At 37.2% G+C, this 16,618-nt stretch overlaps 1 protein-coding gene across 1 annotated transcript in view; it reads left to right on the top strand.

Moving 5' to 3' along the window:
• Positions 1–16,618, top strand: part of myg1 (myg1 exonuclease) — an 83,723-nt gene that overhangs the window by 15,116 nt on the left and 51,989 nt on the right. The window contains exon 4 of the mRNA XM_039746812.1: positions 9,651–9,800. Within this exon, the coding sequence (XP_039602746.1) occupies positions 9,651–9,800 (150 nt within the window). The remainder of the gene's footprint in view (positions 1–9,650; positions 9,801–16,618) is intronic.

Here is a 16,618-nt window from a genome sequence, read left to right as displayed (position 1 = left end):
GAGGATAGGTGTGGAATTTTCCACTTAAGCCATCATGTTGGTGCTCAAAAAGTTTTGAATTTTGGAATTTCAGATTAAGGATACTCAATCTGTACTGATTTTTTGCGGTTTTAAAATTGTTAGCTTCATTAAAGCTCATGTACAAGTTCACTGGTTGTAATGTAAACTAACGGGCCATTGCTTATATCTTATCTGCCAATTGCATGGCAGCAACTGAATACATTTAGGCATGCAGATATGTCAAGATGACTTGCAGAAGTTCAAACTGAGCATCAGAATGGGGAAGAATGGTGATTTTGAATGCGCCATGGTTGTTGGTGCCAGACAGGCTGGTCTGAGTATTTAAGAAATTGCAGATCTACTGGAATTTTCATGTGTAGCCATCTCTGGGGTTTATAGGGAATGGTCCAAAAAAGGGAAAACATCCAGTGAGCAGCAGTTCTCTGGGCGAAAATGCCTTGTTGATGCCAGAGTTCAGAGGAGATTGGTGAAACTGGTTTTAAGCTGATAGAAAGGAACAGTAACTCAAATAACCACTTTTTACAACCAAGGTATGCAGAAGAACATCTCTGAATGCACAACACGTTAACTTGATACTTTGACATGTCAAAGCAGAAGGGCTATAGCAGCAGTAGACCACACCAGATGACACTCCTGACAGCCAAGAAAAGGCAACCAAGGCTGCAATTTGCACAGGCTCACTAAAATTGGACAATAGCAGATTGGAAAAGAATGTTGTCTGATTTGATGAGTCTCGATTTCTGCATTTAGATGCTAGGGTCAGAATTTGCCATTAATAACAAAAGCATAGATCCATCCTGCCTTGTACTAATGGTTCAGGCTGGTGGTGGTGGTGGTGTAACAGTGTGGGGAGATATTCTTTGCACACTTTGGGCCCCATAGTACCAAATAGGTAGGCTGTGGCATTTAAATGATTACTAAGTATTGTAGCTGGCCATGTCCATCCCTTTAAGACCGCAGTGTGCCCATCTTCTGATGGCTGCTTCTAGCAGGATAATGCGCCATGTCACAAAGCTCAAATCATCTCTAACTGGTTTCTTGAAAATGACAATGAGTTCACTGGACTCAGATGTCTCCGCAGTTACCAGATCTCAATCCAACAGAGCACTTTTGGGATGTGGTGGAGTGAGAGATTCACATTATCAATGTGCAGTCGACAAATCTGCAACAACTGTATGATGCTATCATGTCAGTGGGCATGAGCTTTGTATAGGTGCTGTATGATTGTGTTATAGATAAAGGTCATTCAGAAATGAAGGTTAAGTTTGAAATATAGTATACATTTTTACCTTCCTTGGATAAGCCTTAGGCATATATAAAAGGCAGTGTATTTGGACATACCTTAACACAATTTCACCACTTTTAAAGTAATGTCCATGTTTGTGTCAGGATGTGAGCATGAAGGTGTTATAAAATAAAGAAGAATAGAAATCAAAAGAGGGTTGTGGCCTGAGCAGGAAAAATCCTTTTCAAGTGCACGTAGTGGTTATGGACTAGGTACAAATGGCCTCCGGGCATTGCCTGTGCAGTCTGTTTTAGTAATACAGTAAGTCCATCAAGTCCCAGGCAAATCGGATGTGGATCTGAGGAAGTTTACATCTACTTGTATTCAGAAGAGGCAGATAAATAAGCAGAGCTCAGTCGTGATCATGGCTCTTCCACATTGGCTACTTTCAGACTATAGCAGGAAGATAGACACCTGACTCTCTGTATATCGGCAAATGCTGTCTCCTTATCTCCTCCTTAATTGAGTCTCTAACAGTGGTAAAATGAACACAAGTTGGATAAACAAATTGCTCAATCCTAATGAAACTTGACAGAATTATTAGCATTGTAAAGTGATAGAAGCTTTTCAATCTTGAGCTTGTTTTCTCCGATCAATTTTGATATGCAGAGATAACTACATATTACATATTAAAGGAGCACTGGAATCATCGGGTAGAAGGATCCTTTCATCAGACTGGCAAACCCAGCCCCGACAGCTGTAGAATGGCCATTATTTGAGTTGGCTGAGGTCTCCAGGACTCTGTCTGTGTCTGGCTTGTCCAAATCCTTTTCTACAACCTTGCTGTGGTTCTACAGTTAACCGATGGGCAGATATTGTTGTTTTTCATTTATTTTAATTAGTTTCTACCTTGTTTTTGATGTATTTGAGCAAATCTGTATCCTTATGTGGTAATTCTTTATTTAGTGAGTGCTATAATCTATTCTTGCATTTTGCCTTCAGAGTTGTCGTGGTACTGTGGTCACTATATTTCTGTGGTAAATCCTGTAGCCAGGAACAGATTTTTCCATTAATGCTAACATGTTCAGTGTAGGCGAATGCCTACAACATAAATGCTTTCGGTCATTTTAGCGTAGACAGAGATACTTTCATTACTGATGTAAAAACGAGTGAACGGATATTGTTTTCATTTGAAAAAGCCATTTTCAAAGAAAAACAGTAATGTGGACATAGCCTGTGTTTCTTTTCACTGTGTGCACATAAAATCTGAACTGAAAATAATTATTCAATAAAATTAATCTCTCTCTAACAATTATTTCTTTACTTTTTGTACCAAGTTAGAAAGGTAATCTCAATCCATTAAACATACAGTCATTCTAATTAAGAAATATCATAATCAAAGCCATCAGTAAACTTTAAACTGGGCTCTTCACATATTCAATTCATTGTCGTTTTAAGTAGCAGTCTTCTGTCTCAGTGCTTACTTGCAAATGTATGCAGATATGGTATGGTAAAAATAAAGTGCAAGCCCTTACAATATTTACATACATAAACTCACAAATCAAGGTAAACAAACAGAGAGAAATCGATCATATTGGTTATGTCACATTAATTCAAGGTCTTTTTAACGAAGGAATTAAGAGGTGCCATATTTTAGCAATGGAAAAGAGAAAAATCAAACTCCTCTTGATAGCATAGTGTGGCTGGACAATCTAGGCAAAAAAAAGTTTGATGTTTTTTGGCTTTTTGACAATATTGATAATTCGGAAATACACACAACTGCAATGTAGTCTTTAACTTTAAAATGAGTTATCAGCAAGCCTTTCCCTGCGTTGAAGTATGCTGGTCATAAATAAATGAAAGCACCAATTGGATGACTTAATGTTTAAAATTATCAGAAACAAAAAATGTAGCCACCATTTTATATAAAGGTTAGAAATAATTCTTCAGACACAAGAAATTGTTGGGATACCTTAAAATCCATTTTTAGAACAGGAACTTTCAGTACTGGACGTGAACATGAGGTTTATTGGACCTTGTGCTCAGCAATTCTTTCTTCCTCTCCTCGACGCACTTGATACCCCACAGGTCAATGATGTACTGAAGACTTCACTGGGATGGTCCCCCTCATTGACGCACTGCTGAGTCTGCGGGGGAAGAAACACCATGCTGCTACGAACACACACTCCTGACCAAACCTCCCTCTTGTTGAAGTGCTGCAAAATTCAAAGGGGAACTGTAGAGTGTCTAGACAGAGAGATGATCCAACACTAGTGCTATCAATGTACACATTACCAGAGTAATATTTATGAATTTAGCCAACAAATGAGAATTGATGGGATCCCCAAATACCATGGGATGTTGTGCATGCTGCTTTAAATGTTGCATAGTGCAAGTGTAATGCACTTCAAACTTTCATTAAAGAAAAAATTCAGATCCTACTCTAAAATATTCAGCAGTTGTTTGAAATCATCCCTCTCGATGACATTGGTGGTATTTGGTCTTCTGCAATGCAGTTGGTGACAACATTTATTGTTCTGCCATCGGCTGCTTTTCTTGTCACTGAACATTTTCCTATTTTTAAACAGTTTGCTAATGCTGGCTGAGTACATTTTTTGAGTGGTCAAACTGGGCTGCTTCATGGAGTGAGGTGACTCACAAAGTCTTTCATAGTCTTTGTATTGGGTAACAAGAAGATAATTAAAAAAATCAATTCTTTAACTGCGACAGATTTTCAGCATATTTCCCAAATCTGAATTTCTTGTTTAATATCCGCTTTTTCATAACTAGTACGCTTCTTCTAGGCCAAAGTTGAATGGCATTGGGTGATACAATCTGTACTTCTGGTTTCAGATCCTGAGGACATATGTGTCTTCATCTGATCTTTTGTTTGATCATATTGTTTTACATCATTTTCCAAACATCATGTTAGTTATACAGTAGTGCCACAAGCATGATGTCCATATCAGACATTCTGCATCAACAAGTTGTTTAGCTATTGTGGTCTTTCTGGTTTGCTTTGGTATAGAATGGAAATTTCTGATTGGCTTATGCAAATACATTGTCGATAATGCCCACTGGCATTTCACAAGCATACGTTGTACCCCTACTTTGAAGATCGTAAGTCATTTACAGGCATAAATGTAGTTTTACCAATCAACTTGACACCTCTTCTTTTCAAACATTCTATAATTTTATAAGAAAATGCTGAAGTCCAAAAATGTATAAACTGTAGCATTTAACGGCCTGGTGTTGTGTCACTAATTATTGAATCCTGAAACTCCTAATGACTGATGTCTCATTCCATGTCCAGAAGCAGTATCTTAGAAAAGTAAGAATGGCACCAATTCATAATTTATATTGATTGCCAGGCTTCTACTCTTGAACAAATAACTTAACAGCCATAGTTGCAATATAAGCAGCCTATTCAGCAGCGCTAATACAGGAACACAACAAGTAAGTCTTCATCAGACCCCAAAGGAACATCCTTTACACTGCCAGGTAGATCCCAATTTTGGGGCCTGTAGCTAAAGGCTCAGGCTCTTGTAGTGGTTTTATCTGTCCTTGACATTTTTAGAATAGCGGCCTCTTGTAATCACAATGCATGCTGTGGGATCTGCATATTAATAAGTTCTGTAAAGTAAACGGGGCCAAAGCCATCTAAAGGTTATACTTTAGAAGGAAGATTTATAAACTTAAGAATGGAAGTTACAGTCCTGGTAATGATCTCTGTGACAGCATTTTGAATTAACGTTAAGTCTAGAAATAGAATGATTTGAACAGCCTGTGAATAAGGCAATTTTCAACTCCGCTTGAAATAAATACATAATTTAAGTCCTCTGTATTCTGCCAAGTGAGAAAATGCCTTTACTGTCCTATGTTTCTTTGCTACAAAAGAAGGTAATCAGTAGTGCAGTAATATGGGTGCTAAAAGATAGTGTATTAGTGTCAAAGATAATGCATAAGTGGCAAACTAATTCAGCAAAATGAAGGCCCTTGGAATGAAATAATGACCATACCATGTCACTGTCCATGGCATTGCCACCACATAATACAATTTGTCCCTTTCCATACTTAAAAGTAATTATCACTCACCCAGTTTTTATCCCATTAAAAACACCATAGGAGAAATGTCACTATAACCTGTGTAGTGCCACCCCAGAGATCTGTTATATTTATGTTCTTGCCACAAAAATGTAATGCCTGTGTTAGTGATGCACAGTATACAAGTACTGGAAAAGTAGTGGGGAGAAAAAAACGACATGGTGCCAGCATTTAGGGATTTTTGGTCCTGGAAGTAAACGTCAGCTTTCCTGTCAAAACCACAACCACATTCACCACATTCCCTTGCCAGTTGCTTTGGAGTAAGACTGAGGGTTTTGAGGGTATCCATTATTTGCTTCAGAATTACTTTAATGAAAGTACAGAAGTCTGAAAGCTGGTATCAATATCGGTCAAATTTTTAATAACAATTTAACACTAGACTGTATAAATGAATATAACTCCTTACCTTGTCAAAGCTAGAGACAGGAAGGTTCATAATTTGTTTTGGCATCCTTGGAGGAGGAACACCTGGGCAGATGTTCATTGTTCTGGGGATTTGAATCTTTCCTATGCAAGGCACCATCTTTGAACAAAAAGTTAGTTTTGGAGAATTCAATGGAGTTGAGTTGAACTGAGAAGAGCTTTTTGTTGCTCTCAAGTTGGTAGCTGTTAATGTCTTTCTATCGGTGTTACCAGCCATTGGCAGGGAATTAATTCAAATTTAATTCACACATTTTTAAAAAATAAGTGATTTTCCGTATAGACCTCATGGTCAGTTTCTTCTTTATTTTTCTCACACTGATAATTAAAACAGATGTATCTTTGTTGTGTATTCTTTATATTATTTGACAGGTACTCTATAACATGCCTATGATCTGCTTCTCGCAACTGAGAGGGTGTGGTGGATGTTTGCCGACCAACTGCAAGCGTTATCTGGCACTTGACCACCCAAATAATCAGATTGTGATTCAGACCTATGGATATAATACTGTGATCTACATTCTGTCAAATGCAAACCTGCCGTCATGGCACAATGTCTGCGGCTTCACCTGTAACGGTGCAGGCCGGCCCCACACTACCGGTTGCATCCCAGGAGCCTGTTAAATCCCGTGACTGCCTATAACGTACCCGAAGATGAGCTAGTGAATGAGGACACAACATGCATATAACAAGGGAGTAGGTGCATTAAAGTGCTTCAGTGCTTTTATTAAAACATTTCAAATCAAAGTGTCCAAAAGTGCCGTGCAGAATCTCCAATAAATAATCCATTAAAACGGTGAACATCTGTACAATTAAAGTCCTGAACTTAAAACTATTATAAAAAATCAGTCAGCCCAGCGCAACTCCCACTTCATCTCTCCGGTTCTCCCAATGCTTGCACAGACAGTGGAGGCGCAAGTGGCTGCTGTCCACCCTAACCTAACCTCTGTCTTGACTGCCTTGAGCGGTGTCGGCTAGACCACTCAGGGTTGGTGTCCTCCCGTCTTAATTCTCACTCCCCTGGCGTGCCTCGGATCCCTGGTGGAGGAATCCACAATGCTTGTACCCACTCCTTTACAAATATTCAGTGGAGTGAGCAGTCTATCCAGCGCTGATCCTTCACTCCTATGCAGGACCAAAGACCATACTGCATTCCCACACTAGCTGGCTGTCTCGTTCCGATGCTGGTCTCATGGCTTTTTTTATCGTTCTTCTTTTCTCCTCCTCCTTTTCTTGTGCCAGCTCATCCTTTATATGCCTTTGGGCGCAGCATCTCAATCGTGCACTGCAGGAAGCTGATGAAGCAATTGAGACAGACCGCACCCTCATATGCAGGTACATTTCACCATAATTACTCACCAACGTCCCTCAGCAATGCGAGCACACACACCCACGGGGATTGATCTGGGCAATTAATTATTCATTTATTAAAAATCTGCCATCTAAGCCTCATACCCACTATACCACAATCCCAGAGTGAGCATCTAAGACGAAAACCATTACAATCTCTGTACTTAGCCCACTTCTGAACTTAATGGCACAGTACTATTATCAATTCTGAAAGGTACTTGGTAGGTATAGTATAAAACTAAGATGTGACCATAATTACCAGTGCTGTGTAACTAAATAATGTGCTTAAGCATGTCAAAACCTGCATGTGAATCTAATTGCATAATGTGTGCAGTATTTCCACCACCAGAAAATATTCAAATGAAGTTTATAAAATCTGTAAAGGCCATTTCGGGATTGGTGAGAAAACCAGGGGGAAACATGACAACTTATCTGAAAAGATTACAATAAGACTGAAGCTACACAGGAAAATATTTTTTATGTATGTTTCATTCTAAAGGTAAATTTGAAATTGGTCTATAATGTCTTAATTATGTTTTAGTTAGATTTTATTTCCTCTGTAATCACATTTAGTAATTAGACTGTCCCGGTCAATAAATATCTATTGATACGGTTAAGAATGTATGGTGCAGGTGGTATAATTAAGTTTGTCACAAAGTCCATTGAAACTGGGTTTAGGGTATGGATGTAGGTGGTATAATTCATTTTATATGTGAAATTTACAGTTCAGTTATCAATGCAAAATTTTTAAAAAAAAGGTACACACAAGTAAAGGTGGAGTTTGACTCCGCAAAACTGCTTTCTCTCTGATTACTGCTGGGTCACCAGTAAGAATTAAAGCGTCTTGGTATGAGGCAGCCCAAATTTGAGGTAGACTGCCACTGGTTTTTCTGTAAGCATTACAAAACAATTTGGAAACCGATCCATTCATTGTCCATATTGCATGTTTGCACATTTTCATATTATTGTCCAGTTTGTCTCATCAAATTGAGCTGTGAATCCTTCAAAGCTGTGCATAACATAAGGGCCCTTCTAGTCATATGAGCGGAGGGAGTGGAGTGACAAAATAAGAAATATCAGTGGTGATGTGTAATATGCAAGAAGAAACTGGCAGTAATTTCAAGTGAGAAAAACAAATTAGCACCAGAAAGTCAATCTGTGGAGAAAACCCATTACATTTTAATTCATATTTAGAAGGTTGTTGTTAGAAGAAGGGGGGAGTTAGCAGGGAGCAAATTAGACTGCATGTTTTTTCCCATTTTATTCTTATTAAGCCAACAACCACTTAAAAGAGATTTTTTTAGATCAAAATTGTATCAGCTCAGTCTCATTCTGTAGGCAAATGATGACCATTTAATTTGGATAGAAGTCTGAAAAAGGATACTTCATAAATGAGAACTCATCCACTGCTGTTATGCCAAGTGCAGCCATAGACAATGAAAACAACTGGAAAAGAGTTTTTATAATGGCAATTCAAAAACAAATGTATACAATATAACCAATTGATTTGAAATAACATTAGCCCCAGCTCTGAGCGTTGTATGCTGTGTTAAAGTAATGAATCTTGGGTCTTGATTTAACAGTAATATTAATAATCAGATCATTCCTAGGTTTGTGTTCCTTTATAATTAAAAACTCTGCCACATACACTTGTTTTATTTATAATTGGAACATTAAGGTGGCCAGTATCTTGAGATTACAGTGTACACACTGGGGTAACAGCACCAGTAGGTTTTGTAAGGTAATGGAAGACAAAAGATTAATGGCTACATATTCGATAAGGAACATGTTGAAAAATGTTGTACACCTAACTGGACGCCAGTGAAGAGATACAGGAACCAAGCATCATTCTTAATTCTAGTTATGATTCAATGTGTTTTCAGTTTTTTTTTTTTTAAATCAGTAAGTGAATGATTTGAACAGCTTAACTGTAAAGCATTCTAATAGTAAGTTATGCTCAAGATACATGAATAAGCAGTCATTTCAGTATTCTGCAGCTTAAGAAACCACCATAGTTTTGTAATCCTGATGATATAGGTGATTTATGGAAACCTTTTTAATCCACTACAGTATACTGCATGTAATTCAAAGAAATAAAGCACTGGAATGAAGATTGACATTGTCTTAACTTTGCCTGATCTAATGTGGCACTTTTATGGCTAACCTCAAGCCTATTAATTTTTCTATCATAACCATCTCTTGGCTTTTTCAATTTATGTACTGTAGTGTTGTACAAAAAAAGTACCTTGCCAGAATTTAAAAGTTGTTGAGGTGGAAAAAAAAGCTAAAAATAGATTAGTAAATTTGATAAAGAATGAAATCTGTCAATAATTGAAGCTTGTGACCTTCATTGAAAGAGATGTGACCAAGAAGCAAAATAACTGCTGTGAGGCAATCCACCATGAAGAAATTGAATGAGGTGCTCGGTGGGCACGAATGAAATAAAACTGAACAGAAATTTTTCACTTTAGTAGCCCTGAGATGTTTAATGAGAAATGCCATTTTTGACTATTGTCCTCTTGTTTCCCAGCTTTATGAGAATTTTGTTGAGGAGATTGATGCAATTGACAATGGAATCTCACAGTTTGATGGGGAGCCTCGCTATGCCATGACTACAAACCTCAGTGCCAGAGTTGGACACCTCAATCCTCGCTGGAATGACATGGACCAGGATACCGAGGTAAGCTGGTGTATTTAAAACATGCAGTACTTTTTGTGTAACATGGCGCAGTATAATTAATTGGAAAATATTCAAAACACTTCAGAAACCTGACTCCTTATTTTTATACAGTGTGTTAGCACAAACATTTGTGTGTTATTCCATGCTAGGTGTAATATTTATCAACTCAAGTGTGTTCTGAAAAATTGTATAACTTTGTTTACCCTGTTTTTAGCTAAAGACAGAATATTTAAAACTCTTGGCAGGTATATTTTTACCCATATATGAAAATTTGTATTTGTTGGGAAATTTAAACAATATTGAAAAGTCAGAAATCTGATGTAATTGGGATGAAAAGTTCTACTGAACATATTTTCAATCACAAGTCTCTAAAGAGCCACATTGGCAGCATGGTGACTTGTCTGCATTTGACGTGACACATCTTTATTAGGTTGCAACATAAATATAACCTTCTGAAACCTGCTTAGTTCAGTTCAGGGTCGTCGGGTAAGAAAACACTAATCCATTACAAGGCCCACACTCGGACAGGACCAGTTTGGAATTTCTAATTAACATAACTTGCACATGTTTGGGGCAGATGTTGAGGGAAGTTGCAAAGACATAGGGCAAATGTGCAAATTCCGCTCCCTGGACAGCATTCAATGTGGGATTCGAATTCTGGACATTAGATCTGTGAATGATCAGTGCTAACCTCTTCACCTCCCTGATAACCTACTTACTTTTATTTTGCCAGCCTTAACTAATTTGTACTTGGAACATGGCAGCAAACTGTTTTCATGTTACTGTACTAATGTTAGTTTACTTAATTTTTCTCTTGCATGTTAATTAATCTTACATGAGTGGAATCACTATACTGTTATTGTACAGCATGCATCATGTTGACTATCACAATGGTGAAAGACTTATCAACATGCAAGGCCAAATATTAGGAAGTTGGATCATTAAGACTGTGTGTAAACGTAACATATAGACCAAATGCAAAACATTCTTTCTACATTTTGTTATGATCTTGTGTGTATGTGTGCAGATAATAAAAAAAAAATTAAAAATATAGACCCCAAATAGGTAGGTGGTAAATAATATCTAAGGAATAGGAATTTGGTCCTTCATTTCCTTCAAAACAGCTGGGATCATACCTTTTGTTTAAAAATGCTACTCGGGTTAATATAAAAAGTAGGAAAATCCAGGTGTTCTTTTAATACACAAGAAAGAAAAGTTTTAATTATTAACAGTTTTATACCATTACCATTTCAGAATTAAAATTTATGATTCATGCATGTTTCAGTAGAGCGGTGATGTGATCAATGAGCTGTGAGGTTTCAGTAGTTTAAGTGGCAGTGTCTCACAGTTGAAAGAGGAAAATAGAAATGATAGTGAGATGGATCTCTGATCGATAAAAGCATCATGCATAGTCCTAGCGATAGAATAGAGAATATTCATGTTTATCCTCTGAATTCCATGAACAACACTTGGTCATCCATCCATCTAACCTTTTTTATATCCTACCTATTCAGTTCAGGATCACAGGGAGTCAGTGTTTATCCTGGTAGCACTGGTGCAAGGTTGGGACAAACCTTGGAGGAAGTGACGCTGCATCACAGAGCACATTCACATGCATATACCTAGATAAGGACAATTTATAGCCATCATTGAACCTAACCTGCACATGTTTGAGGTGTAGCAGGAAAATCCAAATGAACATGAAGTGAATACAGAAACTTTACATGGGTGGCAGCTGGTGGTTTACGTGCATGCAAACAGAACACTAAATTCCCAAGGAAGTGATTGGGGCTAACTAGTAAGCCACCATGTCACCCTACAAAGCACAAGTAGTTCTCATTTCAGCACCTAGAATTTTACACCTATTATGAAATTTTAGCATTAAGCAGTATAATATATAAAATTATAAAATATATGATCTTCCATCTATATATAAATCTCTTTTATATATGTTTGGTGGTCTTTGTATAGGAGATAAACTACAGTATGCTTAATGTATTCAGAGGAATACAAAAAACACCACTTGGATCTATAGCCTCGTATTAATAGCAGGCATGTGTCCATCAGACTTTTTCCAGTTTCACAGCACACTTCACAAAACACAATAAATAAAATACAGTGTTATACTGGAGATGCTGACCTTTGCCCCCTTTTGTGTACATTTTGCAGTCTAATTGCCAGACAATCCTGGTACTTCTCATTCTCAGTGGAACTAAATTTATTAATTGGGTTTTGTGGTTAATTTCTTGGTTGGGAGAGGAGCTTCCAGACAGGATTTTTTTTCTTTAACTCAAGTTTTTAAGTGGAAATCCTTTCACAGTGAACCATTTATTTTTATTTTAACTGATATCTCCATTTGTGCTGGGATCTGGATGATTTTAATACAGTTAAATAGTTGCTCAGTTGTTAGGTCAGTATTTTATTTTTTAAGTGTTAAAAGAAATGCTTGACAAGCTCAAAAGCACAATCAGGAAATCCATTAGGGATCCAAACCATTAAAGAAGCAGTAAAATCATAAACTGAGGAATGGCCATATCAACATTAGTGTAACAAAACTGTACAGTTAATCATTCACAAGGTTCCCATGAGCTGTTGTGGGCACTAGTTTAAAATGTCTTTTCTCCTGCTACCCCATGCTAGGTTTCTGTTGATTCCTTTAGATGCTAGAATGTATGCTAGAATGTCAATGAACTCTAGATGCAACTAAAGTCTTTCTAATTACAAGTTTCTTCATTGTGTTCATAAAACCTATGATTTTCTGCTCCTTCATTTTTTTCTATCTTAACCCTGAACTTCATTTTAGTCCTAAAACTCACCACAACCTGGCAATCCTGCCCTACAGAAATTGAGGAAAATTCTGAAGCTATGTTGTCCCTGTGCTTAAATAGAAAATAATGCCCATAATGTCACAAGCCAGTGCGCATGCTTAGTACAGCATATTAGTGGCACAGTCCATGGCACTCCCGATGGCAATGGTGTTGACGCTGTAAGTGCTAAAACAAAGACTAACAAAGCAAAAGCCAAACATAACTGTCTTTAGAAACAGTCAAGAACACATCCATAGATTCTTAAGTCTGAATTTTCTTAAAAACAAATTTTGAAACTGAATATTTATAAGAGGTGAGTCGATTAATCATAATTTGTAATTTAAAAGAAAATAAGGACTAAAACAGTAAGTGTTGCTGACAAATGCTGTTGTGTTCTTATAGTACTCACATTTGTAATTTATGACTGCATTTGCAGGGGCTTTAGAATAGAATATAAAATTTCATGAAAAGAAAGAAAAACAAACATCCCAAGCTCCTGCTTCCTTATGTGTAACATGTTGTAGCGGTCCGTTGCCTCTAAGATTCACACTGTCGATTTAATTTTTTTTTTTTTTGGGGATTCCAGGAGCGCACCCAGCCTTGGCCTGACCCACACATTATCACTGGCAGAGACAAGAAACTAACAAATGAATAACTGGAACCCTTCCTTTTCCATTACGGCGATACAATTTGAAAAAAATAATGAACCACCACAATAAACACTCACGACAATGTCCTTAAACAGTCTGATGCGGGAAAAGCAGATGAAATGGTTTGGTGGAAGATGACAATCTCAGGAACAGCTTCTGTAATAAATGAATGAATGAAACCATCCTACCAGTAGTCCTGAGCAGCAAGGGGTGAGATTTTCTCAAATGCTTCTTTTGAAGATGCACAATTCACCACTATACACAAAAAGCAGACACGAGACAGTTCATTCATCCTAACAGGAAACAATCCAGGGCACAATTGATTTTTAAGTTGACACGTCAGACAGGCTACACAGCCCTCTCATTGTTCCGCTGGACTCCCTTTTCAACTTTCCCGCTGGCCTCACCCCCAGCAGCCCCTGTTCTCACTTCAGTCATCCAGTGAGGGTAATCCCTTTTGGGGCTGCTGGGAAATGGAGTTCTTCCCGTGGTAGCACTGCTACAATGTATCATACTTGCTCAAAGGCTTTACACTCTTGTTAGACCTTTAATAAATGACAGGAGATAATCAACATCCTTTGCTTAGCTAACAACTAGGTGGTCCACATTTCTCATCCAGATACATTTAAAGAGTTGCCGATGTTTTTGCTTCACTTCCTTGGTTCGTTACGTTGTTTCAGACTCCTATGAATTTTTGCGGTGTTGTGTTTTTGCATAGTGGTTCTAGTCTTAAATGCACTTTTCTTAGTCTCCACTAGGTGCCTTCAAGTACGCGATACACTGTTTAATTGACAGAATCCTGCTTGGTCAACTTTTTTGAAACCTTTGAGAATTTTGAAATCCTGGTTTATGTCTCCATGCAGCTGTTTTGATCACGATAAAAAGGGCTATGAGCCCCTCCGCGTAGGACTTGTCATGTATTATTGGGATGCACTTGGTGACTCTGGCCTAGACAATTCTAAAGCCGATATAGCAGGATTCTTTTGGTGTACACTTGTTGAAATTTGAAAAAGTAGATTAATGCGGAGAGTTTTTGGCACAAGTTATGTTGGTGAATTATAAACCCTAATGATTTAAGGACTGCCAGAATAAAATGTCATGGCATTTTTTCTATTATCTAACCAGTCAAGTTTGAAGAAATGAATCATTTCTCATTTGTAAAATTTCATAATATTTTACTTTAATCTTCAGTTCAGAAGAGGTCTTGGTTCTTGTTTATGCATACCTAAACATTTTATGGTAGTAAAGAATAAATATGTTGCAGGATTAATAACACTAACAATTTTTTATTTGCCAATAAGAAATAGAAATGGTGATCAGTACAGACTGTTTAAATAGAATGCGGAAATACTAATTGATTCTTTGTCTGAAAATGCTGTAGATTAAAATGTGATACACTGGTAGAACTGGTCCTAAAAGGAATGATCCACCCAAAAATGATATTTTTTATGTGTTACATACTCCCTGTGTTTGTTGTGATTTCTGTGACAAAAAAAATAATGTCATGTTTTCCTGGAGAATAATGATAGAACAAGAGCCTATTGGTGACCAGCGTTAGACAATAGCAAACAATATAAAAAACAAGTTATCCCATTATTTGAGTTGCATAATCCACATGTCAAGTCCTCTAGTGTTATACTCCCAATGTGAAAAACACATGCATTTTTTGCTAAAATATTGGTTGGTAAATACAGAAAATGAAAGTTGGCCATGACAGTAAGCCCCCTCAAACAAGATCACACTTTTGAACTGAAGATCGCACTCTTGACCAATAATTGAAGGAGATAGGTCTTCGATTCTAAGATAAAACATGTCAGAACTCTTTCAGATTCAGGACACTATGGTGTCTGTAACAAGAACAAGCAGCATTTATCAACATATATGACAACAGCTGGTGTCCGTGGGCTCCTGCTGCTTTACCCATTATAAGCATTGATGGTGTTACATGCTGCTGAGCTGCTTAGTCTGCCTGCAGGTGTATTGGTAGGCTGGTTGGACACAGAGTGATATGCTGTTCAGTTTTGTATTTTGCCATGAAGATTGTGATTTTTAAAAAAAAAAAAAAAATTTAAGGTTTTGTGCTCTTACAGTATTTTCTCTTTGTTCCCACTAAAGTGCCAACATAGTTGTGGCTTTCCAACTGTAAGCATAAGGGCTTTTTGTGTTTAGTACTGTAGTTTTCTTTTACAGAGTAAATTAAATCTACACTTTCATATTCTAGTGACTTATTGTGACCACAGTCACTGCTGTCTTAAATGCATTGTACGTTGTGCACAGAAGTGTACCTTCTGTTTCAGAGTTTGCAGAATCCCTCTACAAAAGAATGATCAATATTTGTAACCATTGTCCTTCCTAACATTGGTCACTTAATTCTTGGTGTTTGCCGAAATAGGAGGTGAGAGTCACACATGTAAACTAACAACTGTCACACTGTTCCAATTCCCTTTTACTCTATTCCCCTTTTCACATATTGAATTGAAACAAGTAAAAACAAACAAAACAGGTAGAAGCCACCATGTGTAACAAGCTACTGTGTAACCCATTTCCAATAAGCTGTGACATAGAGTGAGCAAACAAGACAGAGGGAAAGAACAGGAAAAAGAAAAAGATATCCCATTAGCAAACAGGACATTGCATTCTGCACATCTTAATATTAAATTACCAACCACCTTGTTGTGGAAATTCCCTTATAAAATACTCTTAAATAACTGAGTACAAAATGGAAATCCTTTATTATAACATTGAATCCAATGGAGCCTGCATATCAACAGGTAAGTTCTGTGAGCTTACTGACGAGTATCTTAGGTTAGCAAGATTAATTTGCCTAACACAGGTAAATACATCAGTTGTACCAATCAGCATACAGATAAATGGTATAATCTCAAACACACCCTGTATCTTTAGTTATACAAAGAATCCAAAATAGTTTAACTGATTAAAACACATTGGCAAGCATCTCATCATTAAATATAAACTTCTTACATATACATTCTTGTAGGGAACAAAATTAAAAGGAGTTAATTATATTTATCTCATCATCACCATAGTAAATGTGCTGGAAACAAATGGTACCGAATTTCTTAGTTACATAGGCAGGCATAGTCAGAAACACTTCATAAACCCACACAGAAAGTTTTCCCTCACACGCCTACATAAGCATAAAACATGGTAAAAATTGCAGAGCCTTTGTGTCATGCTGGCAGATAGGCACAGTACAATCCACATGACCTTCCAATGCTTAGTAGAATTTGCCAAAAGTAAAACTAACATTAAATCTGTCTGTTTTGAGTCAGTAAGTTCAGATTTCAGTATAAATGTTTACATGCTTCCGATTCTTTATGTAAAACATTTGCATTAGGGA

This window comes from Polypterus senegalus, chromosome 3, assembly GCF_016835505.1.
Source record: "Polypterus senegalus isolate Bchr_013 chromosome 3, ASM1683550v1, whole genome shotgun sequence".
Taxonomy (NCBI): domain Eukaryota; kingdom Metazoa; phylum Chordata; class Cladistia; order Polypteriformes; family Polypteridae; genus Polypterus; species Polypterus senegalus.
Note: the sequence above shows the minus strand (reverse complement) of the source record. Positions and strands in the feature narration are given on the sequence as shown.